The sequence below is a fragment of the Fringilla coelebs genome (genome assembly GCF_963513975.1).
Source record: "Fringilla coelebs genome assembly, chromosome: 11".
Classification (NCBI taxonomy): domain Eukaryota; kingdom Metazoa; phylum Chordata; class Aves; order Passeriformes; family Fringillidae; genus Fringilla; species Fringilla coelebs.
The window spans coordinates 12,170,719-12,183,577 of NC_140037.1; the positions used below are offsets into that span (position 1 = coordinate 12,170,719).

The window sequence follows — 12,859 nt, forward strand, 5'->3', positions numbered from 1 at the left end:
GTTCAACAGCTCACCAATAGGGCTTCTTAAATTAAATCCATCATGTGTTGGCATGTGCAGGATCTGTGCCTTTTAGCTATGGCATTTCTCAATACAGATCAAAATCAGCTTTGAAAGGATCCTATTTTCTGTATGTTTTCAATAATCCTCACAGAGTTAATATTGCAGCATGAACCAAAGGTGATGGACAACTTTTTGCTACAATTAACTTCTGGAAGTCTGCCTTCTCTCTGAAGCTTGAATTAAGGAAGCATAATAATGGATATTGGGTAGTATGTTACACAAATATATGCATTTCCATAAATCATGTTGGCAGTTTCTGCTTATCTCTGTAGACATCTGCTCACATGCCAAAATAGCTCCCTTAGCACACAGGAAGAATTCCTCCTAATATGAAAGATGAGCAGTGCAGCATGAAGGGACACAGCTCAGCATCAAGGCTTACTTACTTTCTGCTCCAAGCAAAAAGGAGTAGAAGCTAAGGAAGTTGGTACTAAGATAGAGCCATCCTTGACAGGGCACTCTGCCCTTCCAGTAACTGCATGAGTAGTAGGTGATCAACTTCTCCTGCTCTGGTAATCCAAAGCACTTCTCAAACTTCATAAGACCTTCACGAAACTTCTCAGGATCATCTTCTCTTACGAAAGAATATTTTCCCTCTTCAGCAATCAAACCCTACAACAAAAAAAATCACATTACTTTATCCATGTGGGTGGTTGTCATATGCACCTGCATGCACACAGCACAGCATTCTTCCAACAGGAGAGCAAGTTTTAGAAGGGGAAGAAGAGTCTGAGGATCAAACCACAGGTCACCAATAAAGTGTGTTATTTCAGACTCATCCACCAAGTCTCTGACACAGCTTAAGCAAGACACACATTCCTGTGTCTCCTCCTCTGAAACAGACATATTTCCCTCACTTAATCCCAAGAGTTCCTGGGCTAAATATTTAGCATATATGGAGAAAAAAAAAAAAAAAAAATAGACCATATGCTTCCCAGGCACTGTTAAAATTACTGTGAAATAATTTGTCAACGGTTTTAGACCACTATCTGAAGGCATTTGATGTGTCATTTACTAAGTGGAGTTTATGTCCAACAATCTTACTTAGTTGTGGGGCAGAGACACAGGAACAATGGCACATGTGAAAGTGAACAGTTCACATACTACTCAATCAGAATGGGCAGCATTACAATGCTGTCCTTGAATATTCTATAGAGAACATATTATTTGTGTACAGTTAAAGGAAAAAGAAGACTTAGCCTTTCCCAATTATGCCTGTTACTTACTCTTATCTTTCCCTGGACAAAGCTTGTAATGTCTTCATTTGAATCAAACACTGATAAAGTCTTCATAACATTGTGTTCTAACCACTCCCAATGTTCTGTTATTTCTTCTCTGCTGGATCCTATTGGAAAAGAAAGTATTGCTTTAAATTAGGACAGACTTCAATCACTTCACCAAAACTATTCATCAAGAGAATACTTAGCAAATTCCTGAGTCACAGGGCAATTTAGATATACAAGTCAAAATCACAAGTCTTAAATTTCTTGTTACCTCTTGTGAACACTGAAAATGTATTCAGTGTACATGAAACATATGCACTGCTGTGTTTTTATATTTCACGTCCCTTATGCAGCTCTATTTCTGGCCATTAAATCCAAAAGCATCTCAGCTTTGTCAACATTATGTGGCTCAGTGCTGAAGCCTGAGTTGGACTGACAGTTCCTTCCTGTCAGCAGCACCTCCCCAACATGGACAGCACACACCACTGCAACACTCCCAGTTTAACAGGCCAGAATGTGAGAAATGTGAGACCAAACCCATGAGCCTCAGCAGGAAATTAAATCTGTGCCTTTGATATCCTCAGCTTTGATCACTGGCCCACAACAGTTTCCAGAACAGAACTTCAAAACTAAGGCCTGCTGTGCAAAATCCCCTACACGTGTGAGGATGTAAAGCAAACATCACTGGAACCAGGGAGGCAGAAAGGACTGAGATGCCATGAGTGAAACTGCAGAGTTTCAGCAAATTCAAAACAGAGTCAGTGCTTTAAAGATAGTGACTCCCCATCAGATGGGGGGGGACAGGGAGAGTGAAAGAACTTACACAGGTTTGAATAAAGGCATTCTAGAACATAAATTAATTGCCAGCTTCATCCTCCACAAGAATGCTCACCAATCAAAGCAGGCAGTGTGATCACATACTGTTGATACCCTCAAGCAAGAACACACCTTGAACAATTGCTTTTTTTCTCAGCTTACTTTGTAAAGGATAATTAACCAACTTTCAATGGACAGTGGCCCTGTGAATGAATAAAAATTGCTCTAAATACAGTTAAATAGTCAGACTGTATTACACTGGGTGGATTTGCAGCTACATTTAACAAATTATATGAAGAGTAATTAACATAGCAATTACATCTCAAAAGTAATTCTTTTTCTCAGACTACACATGTAGGCCAATTATTTGAGTCACAATGTGAATCAGAGGCACAGAGGTGACCTAGAAATAATGAAATTTTTTTGTAATTGTTTAAATGGTTTAAGAGTCACTGTTTCAGACCCTTAATATGTGACAGCAGGAACAAAGTGTCAACCCTTGAATTTCTTCACTGAAGAAACAATCTAACACAATTAGGACAATTATATTATGTAGCTTTCTGTTGTAAAGCATTTCTATGCAGCACAAAATCTATATAAATTCAGTCCTAAAATGAAGATTACCATTTGTATTTTCTCAAGGGCTGACCTGATGGCAGTAGAATGCCCCAGAGTACCCTTCCAACATACATACTAAAGTACTTTTTTGATAGCCTATCACCAGGTCTGACTTCTTCAGAAGTGGCCCTGAAACATTATTCATTATCAATTCACAAACTGTTCAAATTCTTTAAGACAGCTCTTTTAAAGTGACATGCAATTACATTAAATTAAAGCTACAAGAACAAATCTGTATTTACGTTTCCACTCCCTATTGATTAGTAACACAACGTGAAAGAGACAAAACTTATACTACAAGAGCAACAGATAGAAGGAAGAATTCAGCTCTGCCCATGACTGTGAACCTGCAGGTTTTAACATGCAAAGACAAAGCAAACAAACATATTAGGATAAGCATCTACTGCTATTCCTACCTACAGCACAGTTTGGAATAAGCTGATCCTGGAACCCCATCCTGAACTGTGTCAAGTTATCCTTGCACCTTTCAAAAGAAAAAATTGTGCTTCTGTCACTGTAACAGTGCCCAAAGGCTTTGGTACCTGAAGGGCTCCTGCAGAAAGCAGGCAATCAGAATATGTAATAGGAAGAGTCCATAGATCCATTCTGAAAAACTAGAACCACACTCTGCTGTCAAGCTCAAGCTTGCAAATGCTTTTCATGAGAATGAGTGACAATGCAGGAGGATGAAGCCAGAGATGAGTGCCACACTTTGCAGGCTCCTTTGCCCTCCCTGGGCGGGCTGGCTCCCGGCGCGCTGTACGTACCGCACGCGATGGACCAGTACACCTGCGAGTCGGGCGTCTGGTGCAGGATGCGGAACGGGGCCACTTTCGACGTGGAGTCCAGCACTGCATCCAGTGTTCCCACAAGGAGACCTGGTGTGTCCAAGAAAATGTACACAGCACAGTGAAACTCGAGTTCTGAAATGCACACTCCCCTCTGATTCGTTTCCTGGGGAACAGGAACGCTGCCCAAGTAAGGACTAATGAACTCTGAGAAAATAAGAAGCACAGCTGAGAAGAACACAAAGTATTCCCAGAGGAACTTCTCTGGGATGTGATATTTTGATCCAGTAAAAGCCACGAGGCACAAATGAGGGTGAAGAACTTTCTTGAGACGGCCTCTGTGGAAGTGACAGCTGTGCAGTATGTGAAACCAGAGCACAACCAGAAATGTAACAGGGCAGGCCCAGCCTGCAGTGAGCACAACGAGTAACTGAACTACCTCTTAATTAGTCACTTACTGTTGTTCTGTTTTCCAGGCACAGGAAAGAGCCCTTCAAGCCCATAATTGGCTGTCACCTCCCTGCCACTAAGTATTGAATTAACTCCCATTAAATAGAGTTCAGATAAAAATATACTAATTTCACTAAAAAGACAAACTTCATCTCTCCAGAACCAGGACAAAAACATTGTCTGGGAAAATGAGGGTGCATTTCATAACGACTCAAAATCATTCTCTCTCACTGTGCAGTAATAAAGATATTTGCCCAGATTCTTAACTGATCCTTTAAAATCTAAAAAATCAGGAAATTCTAAAAGAAGAAAAATCAATACTGAAGAAACTTTTGGTTCCTGATGCATCATAAAATCTTTTCTTGTTACAACAGAAACATAAATACAATCAACAGGATCTTATGCTTCTTTCCTGCATTTCCTATGTTTGCCCCCTTCCAACACGGCCACAGAAACAGAAAACTCAATTGAAGCAAACTGGGCTCTTAGTCTCCTACAGAAGAACAGAAAAATAAGAGATGAGATTATCCAAAAAATCATGACACAATTACTTAAAGAGCTGCTGTAAAGTCTGTTTCAGAAACCTGTTGAGATCATGGAGGAAAAGCATTCCCAATAAATGCCAGTAGAGAGCTGGAATACAAAACTAACATAGCCCTTATAGAACCTTTATATCTTTAAATACCCTTCCCTGTTTAACAGAAAATGATTTTTTTGATTTTGGTTTTTAATATTCTGTAGAAGCACTAGATTTAGACACCTTCAAATGCATCCCTCAAAAGCTATTTTGGAATTTTTAGGTTGGCTGCTTTGGTACCTTGGGTTTCACTTTCTTTCCATTAACCCCCTCCCAAATTATGAGAAATATAAATTGTGAAAGAATACAAGGAAACAAAATAAAGCAGAATTTGTAAGTCTAGACACTCATCCTCAGAGCATGGTCTCCCTGAGGATACACTTTCAGCATGGAGCCTGTGGGACTACCTCATTGTGGCTATTCAAGTTTCAAATGTTTTTGCTTCTCCTCAAAAACATAGAAGTAAATAATTAAAACAAACCACAAAAAAAAACCCAAAACCAACAAGAAGAAAAACAAAACAAAACAAATTCCCACAACCAGAGCAGTACATTACATCTCTGGTCTTGCCTGCAAATAACAGATTGTAAATTGCTGTTGGAAAGTAGAATTATTTTGTAGTTCCTAACTGAAGACAGACATTGAATAAGTAACAACATTTATGTCTGCTTAAGCAGCTTTTGCTTACTGAATGAGTCATGACACTGAGCTGATCTCAAAGATGGCTTTGCTTCAGCAAACATTGCATTATTTCATTCACAAATCTCCTAATAACATTTTCTGTTGTAAAATACAGTACAAGGATATTATTCACCATTTATAAGGCTAACTCAGCTTGAGCCAAAGGTTAGCACAGTGCACTAGAAAGGAGCACTCCTCAAAATGCCATCACAGCGCCTGTCTCCTTGGAAGGTCATCACATTTTAGACACAAGGAACTGTACCAGGAGAGCATCCATCACCTCAGCATTGCCACAAGTCCTGAATGGGATCCAGACTACAGGCTGGAGCCTAATGAACAGCCCCTCAGTACAGTACACACTAATTCCACGGCTATGGACACTGGCATAACTGTGAGGAACAAACAGAGGCTCACTCATCTCATCCTAGTCCTGAAAGTCCTCCATGAGCTGCCAGTGTTTGAAATTCTCCATTATTGGTCAGGGCTGCTATACCCTCAAGCTCTTGTGTGTTTCTCCCCAGGCACTCCCTTGGATTGCTATTTCCCAGTGGGAACCAAGAGGTCCTCCACTTTCATCTCTGCTTAAAACTAGAGTTTTTCCTGGGGATTCCACCTAATCATCCTCCTGCTTGCTCAGTGAATGACTTCAGCTGTATCCATGAAAAGTGACGAGCATTTATATGGAAAAAAGGCTCTGCTTTTAGAAAACATTTTCATTTCCATAGCTGCCTGAGTAAAACTACTGGGAAATACCCTAGATGTTTCACTAAATAGGGTAAAATACTCTAGAAACCAAAATAAAGGACAAGGATCCATAATAGCTTTGAAATACAGATGTGTCATTTCCAAGATGTCTCTAAAGGACTTGGTTGGGAAAATATCAACATTAGCTCAGAGACATTCCACAAAAAAAGCAGCACTGAAATTTCAGTGAAAGGTTGGAACTTTATGACACCAAATATTCATTTGCAACACTACTCCCAGCATACCCATCTACTAATCAAGGTCCTTCCTAAACTAGAACCCAAGCGAGAGCTCTGTGACCAGCATGCTTAATCTCACTAGACCTTAGTTACAGCACATGTATTCACAATTATATTCTTATCCATCCAACTCTGGAAAACCTGATCAGCTCCCCCAGAGTGGCTCTGCAGGAGACAGAACAAGCAGAGGACATGGTCACACGGTTGCCTTGTCAGACAGCACACTTTGGGACAGCCCACAGCATGATGAATTACCCAAGGGAGCACCACTCGGACAGGTCACAGCATCTGAATCCTTCAGGAGCTCTAAAACAGAGAATGAAGTGTAAAGCTAAGCAGGGAGGGAGGCAAGGCTGAGCACAACCAGCACAAGGTTGCTGAACCTGCTCACAAGTCATCCACACAACCAAACTCAGAAGGGTGGTGTGTGTGCACACAAGCCACAACAGCTCCCTGTGTCATCTACAAACTGGTCCTGCCCCTGTCAGTCCAGAGGGGTCATACAAACAAATCCAACTGCAGGCTTCATTCTAGTCCTAGGACAGCACCAGAATTCCCAGCCTTCCTCCAAGTAAGCACCTCTGTTGACATTTATCTTTTGCTCCTTTGTCTGTACCTTTCTCCAGCTACTGGCTGCTTCCTCAAAACTTCCCTCCTTAGAGCCTGTCTTACCAAATGCACTCCTGTTTTTTTGGGAATCCTTTGTCACGTCCCCATTAGTGCTATTCAAACCCTGCAGCACTGCCCATCTTTGTTTCCACTCCTGTCCTGAGGCATTGTCCCCTCTTCCCTTGTGACTCTTGAACTGCTGCCTCCCTCTTTTCATTCCTCAGCGCTGCCAGTCACCTCAGGCCCTGCCTCACCAGCTGTAAAATGCTCTTCAGGAGAACAGGATTGTACATTTGGGATGATTTCATAACACAGCAGCTGTGCTTTGCTTTTTTCCTAAAGAAGTGCTAATTTTCTCAAGTGACATGCAGCAATATCAAATTAATGCTGGCTTATACCTAGGAGGTTTGAATATTTCCAAACCTGCAAACACAAATGTGATTGCAGTTTTATGCAACTGTCTTGGTAACCTTTCTTAATCACAATTTTAACTCAAGAACCTCTCACTCCTTTCTGTCCAGGGAAAAAGGTAACTTGCACAGAAGAATCTGTAAGAATTTACAAGAAAAGTTACAGAAATAAAATGTGCATTGCCACACCAAAAAAAAGCATACTACAGCAACTATCCCATCCAAGTGTTTTTCCCACACTGTCAACAGCCACCAAGAACAGGCGAGCAGTTACAGAAGCCTCACCTTCACCAAAACCCAAAGGGCACTTGCAGGGCCAGCTGCCTACCCAGCTGTAAGCCTATGAGAAGGTTTTCAGAAGAACAACTTATTCCACTTCTCATTGTTCCACTTTAATCACAGTCCTTAAATTAATTTTCTCATACAGAAAGTCAACCTTCATAGCAACTTGGTTTCCTTGGCTTCCAAATATATCAAGGTAGAGAACAGGCCATCAAGCCTGATCCCCACAAGACTTCCAAGCTCACAATATACCACCCTTAGTTCTAAGCCAAGGCCTGACATCATCTATCTGCTTATAATACTATGATGTGCATAACAACCTGGGATTTTGGGATGCTTTCTTTCACACTTTTCATGTGCCCTGCCAGTGGTTCAGGTGCCAATGAAGAATGACCCACCTCCAGCTGCAAGGGCCATTTCTAGATCTGAAATTCACCAGCCAGAAGTTTGAACCTTGTGGTTTTATTCAATAAAATTAACAAATGTTCCCACATGACAATTATGCCTTATGTTTAACATAGCTTGCATTAGGATGACACAAATTAGAGAAAGCCTAGAAAAGCTACGGAAATGCAAAACACTTGAGAACCACATCCCACTGAGGAATGACTTTCTGCTGATTCCCTGTAGCATTTCTCCTTGACAGGGTCAATGACAGACGCCACCAGTCTATAAAGGAGTCAGTTCTAGTCAGAAAAGCTGCCACCATCACAGAGGTCTCATCAGCAGCTGGGGCCCCTGCAGTGCCTGATGATACAAACAGGCAAGAATTATAAATAGAAACTCAGCTCCATACCTTGAAGTTCTCATGGAATAAACTTTATTATACGATGATCAATTTCCTGTCCCACCTCTCTGTCACTTTCCTGATCCACCACTCCTGACAAGCCCCATCAAATCATATGCTTGCTTTTAAAACTAGCAATCCGAAATGCCTGAGCAGGAGTTCATCTCAAGCAGCCCCAGACGCACGCAGAAAAAGGGATTTGGAAATGAGCACCTTGCCAACAAAGCAAAGACAGATCAGTCCTTCTTCAGACGCGTCCACTTCCACCAAGCTGCCCCTGAGCTGTGCGGGGCTCCGCCGGAGCAGAGGCTCCCCAGCCGGCACCGGGCGGGGCTGCGCTGCCCGCGGTGACCCAGCCCTGCCGGCTGCCCGTGCCCGCCGGACCCTGCTGCCCTGGGGCCGCGCCACCCCGGGAAAGGAGGCGGGAAGAGCCCCGTGAGAAACGCAGGAAGGGCCGGGGCTCCAGAACTCGAGCGGGTCCCCTTCCTGCCCCTCTGGCTGGGAGTCCCGGGGCTGACAGACCCCCGTCCTCCCGCTCCAGCCCTGCCCCGGCCCCACGGGGGCAGTACCTGCCAGCCCGCCTCCGCCCTCCTCGCCATAGCCCCGCCGCCTCTGCAGCACGAAGTACTGGTTGGACCGCTCCTGCACCCACAGCTTGAGGGCATTTTTCAGCAGCACCTCCTCGGGCTTCAGCCACATCGCGCGGCCCCTCCCGGCGCAGCGCTTCCAGCGCCGTACCCGCTCCGCGCTCGCAGCTGCGGCGCCAGGCAGGGGAGGGCGGGGCTCCCAAGGCATGCTGGGAGATGTAGTCCTTGCCGCCTAGAGGCAGCGCGGCGCTGCTGTAATACGACCACAACTCCCGTCGGCTGTGCGCTCCCCTGCCTCGGGACTACAGCTCCCGTCGGGCCCTGCGCGCTCCGTGCCGCGTGGCGGGGCGGGGCTGTCCCGTTAGCCCCGGCGGCCTGTTCCGGAGCGGGGCGGGAGTACCGGCTGTGTGTGCCCGGGAGGGATCGGGGGTGCCGGGAGTGCCGGCTGTGTGTGCCCGGGAGGGGATCGGGGGTGCCCAGCCCCGGCTGTGTGTGCCCGGGAGGGATCGGGGGTGCCGGGAGTGCCGGCTGTGTGTGCCCGGGAGGGATCGGGGGTGCCCAGTCCCGGCTGTGTGTGCCCGGGAGGGATCGGGGGTGCCGGCTCCCGGCTGTGTGTGCCCGGGAGGGATCGGGGGTGCCGGGAGTGCCGGCTGTGTGTGCCCGGGAGGGATCGGGGGTGCCCAGCCCCGGCTGTGTGTGCCCGGGAGGGATCGGGGGTGCCCAGTCCCGGCTGTGTGTGCCCGGGAGGGATCGGGGGTGCCCGGGAGGGGATCGGGGGTGCCCAGCCCCGGCTGTGTGTGCCCGGGAGGGATCGGGGGTGCCCAGTCCCGGCTGTGTGTGCCCGGGAGGGATCGGGGGTGCCGGCTCCCGGCTCTGTGTGCCCGCGGAGGCTCCTTTGCTCTCTCGCACACGGCCCTGCCCCGCCGCCCCTCCCCTGGCCCCGGCCGGCAGGAGCTGCCGTGCCCGCTCTGCCCATGGCACGAGTCCCGTTCTCAGTTCTGGCCAGACCTGACCCCGTTCTCAGTCCGCGGGACAGACAGACGTCACTGGGGACGGGGTTTGGCGCCCAGGTGTGTTTTCCACTGCAGGCGGGGTTTGGGGCGCGGAGAGAGGCTGACAAAAAGCACAAACACAGCCTCGGAGGGCTGAGCGCCCCGCTGCCTGCTCTGCTCCAGTCTCTGGGGCAGAACACTTCCCAGAATTGCCATCTTTTCCCACCTCCATTAAGATTCGCTCCTGCTCCTAACACAATCTGTCATTCAGTAAAAATGGAGTGACTGGGTCTTCTGTTTCCCAGAAACTTCTGTGCGCTTTCCTTAGCACTCTGTTTCCAGTGTAGTTGACCTTCCTAAGATTTTTAAGGATAATGCTTTATTGATTGTGTGTCATACAAAAAATTCAGCAGACAGTTGTTTAAATTCAGCCTCTGCTTTGAGCTCTTTCTAAAAAAAAATTATGCACATTATGCACTAATTGTACATTGCAACCTTGGCACTTTTGCTTTACACTGCCTTCCTTCATGCTTTTCAATAGTACTTCACTCCCAAAAATGCTGCTGCTAGCACTGGGCTATTTGTGAGCACAAGCACACTGAGGTTTTGCCAAGCAGTCACAGAAATTATTTGGCAATGCCCATCTACTTCCAGCTGCACAAGCAATCACCTACGGAAGGACCGGTGTGAAAGCAGAGCCAAGTGTGCAATCACATTTAACTCACAGGAAGCTTCACAACGGGGTGAATGTTTTCCTTTTCAGTCACTCATTGCACCACAGCAATGGAAGCTGTAGAATTGAAGAGCTGTACTTTGGGGACTGGATATAGATTTAACTATTACAACTCTTTTACTTGTTTTTATATCAGAAGAGGAAGCAACAAATTTCTGGTGGTCTACCTTTACTAGAAGGGAAAAGTAAAATAAAAGTCATTAGCCAGCACATGGTAACTAACACAGATCAAACATTAATGAGGGTCCCTGATACCCTGGCACCCAGCTCTTCATGAGGCAGTGTCTTCAATCCCCCACCTGGAGCCACAGTAACAGACTTTGCTGGGGATTTTACCAGCTGAACTGATTGAGTGGTTCCTACATAGATCCTGCTCCTCTAAGAGCATTCCCAGAGAGTTTACCGTTTGATTTTCTCCAATTAGACAAGCCCCTGGATACAGGAAATGAAGGACCTAATACAGATCTTCTAATTCTGATGCTAATTTTAAGGAGAGATGCCTTTGGCATTTCCTAGCTTGCCTTTTGGTGACTCACACACACCTTGGACACGGTTAGGACATGTGTTACTTGCTTATATAACATTCCAACTTTGTTAATTGGTTAATATTTAACAGTAAAACGCTACTGCTTGGAAAATGTCTGTTTTGTATTTCTCACCATGTTTCAAAATCTTGAAGTCTTTCCCTTTTCCAGTTCCCTCAGACACTGCATTCTTAATCAAATACTGTTCAGATGCAAAGAGTGCTCCTCTATGGGCATGGAGGAATTTATTTATGGCCACTTGAAAACCTTCTTAATCAGTGCACCATCGTGCTACAGTGTAATCAATGCCTTCTACAGCAACACAGACCTATTTAGTGCTGCAGAATTTTTCTTTCACTTATTCAAGACTTATCCTAGAAATAGTAAATTACTTCCCTCAAATGACTATGTCAAGATTACATAAATAAATAGCTAAATAAATAAATGTTGGCTTCAGTCTGTATAACCAGCAGTTGAACAGCCAGTGCAGAGTTGCTCCAGGAGTATTATATAATTTTTTGTTCACACTGCATGAACACTGCAATTTGATTTCAATTTTCTCTTGAAACTAAAGTTAATTGCTGAAGCCAGTAGATTTCCTTTGATCTCCTCCAAACTGCAGACATTACAGCCCTGCAGGAGAGGAGCCCCATTCACACCTGCACAGGAAAGGCATCAGTCTAAACTTGAGGGAAAAGGCAGGGCTACCTTCTGTGCTGGTGTGGTAAACATGGAAAGAAATTACATTCAATCACACAGGCAAGGTAGATGTCTTTATTTATTATGTCCAACTGTAAGGTCACTTGAGAAGTGCAGAATTTTCCCTCTGAAGACTGAAATGGACTAAATCTGTCCATTTTATGAAGAGTCCAACTGTCCTGATGACTCAAACTGCTTTTATATGTTTGCAGCCCTCATCACAAGTCCCGCTTTTCCCTTTAAATAAAATTCTCATCTGAAACTATATTTCTATAGGGACACCTGAAAATTTTATTCAAGATGAGAAAATGGCATTATTTTGATTTGAAATTTAGAATGAAGCCCTGCTGTTGTAAAGCCTGAATTACAAGAGAGCACAGTCATCCAGCACCAAGGCTTTCTCTCCTGCAGGGATAAAAAAACTTTCCCAGTCCTTCTTTGAGAGCATACAAGTGTTTGACTGAAGTGTCTAGATCAGATCATTCCTGAGGGACAGGGTAACTCCCTCCCTTTCCCTGAAGGAGTGAGCAAACACTTGGAGCCATGCCAGAGCCTGTTCAGTTTGCTCTTTGGGGACAGAAGAATTGACATGTCTGTGTGACTCAGTGGGAATATTAACACAGTCAACAGGCAGACATTTTAGCAACTGCACCACTTGCAGGCTCATAATGTCCATTTTCTTACACATGAGCAATAGCATATCTATAGAAAACCCCAAAACTATTGCACAGTAACAGCAGGTTTTTATTGCTTTTCAGGAACAACCCTAGCCCCAGGCACACTCCCGTTGGCTTCTTGCTTAGAGGAAAGAGTCTGTCATGCCACCAAGACACACAAACATGTATACACATGACCCAGAGACATTCTAACCTGTGGCATCACCAAAAAAAGTGAACATTTTGCTAATGTTCACAGTACCCTAAGTAGGGTTGGTAAAGACAGCTGCTACCCATAGAAACTCAGAAATACAAAAAAGTGGCAGTGGACTTTGAAATTTCTTTAAGGCAGTCTGGCAGCAACAGACCCAAGTTTAGTAT

At 44.9% G+C, this 12,859-nt stretch overlaps 1 protein-coding gene across 1 annotated transcript in view; it reads right to left on the reverse strand.

The window, feature by feature from the left end:
• The window catches only part of TBC1D8B (TBC1 domain family member 8B), a gene marked incomplete at its 5' end in the record, with an annotated part of 28,329 nt that extends 19,343 nt beyond the window's left edge, over positions 1-8,986 (reverse strand). The window contains 4 exons of the mRNA XM_084213190.1: positions 450-675; positions 1,290-1,408; positions 3,488-3,598; positions 8,857-8,986. Of these exons, the coding sequence (XP_084069316.1) occupies positions 450-675; positions 1,290-1,408; positions 3,488-3,598; positions 8,857-8,986 (586 nt within the window). The remainder of the gene's footprint in view (positions 1-449; positions 676-1,289; positions 1,409-3,487; positions 3,599-8,856) is intronic.
• Positions 8,987-12,859: the final 3,873 nt, after the last annotated feature.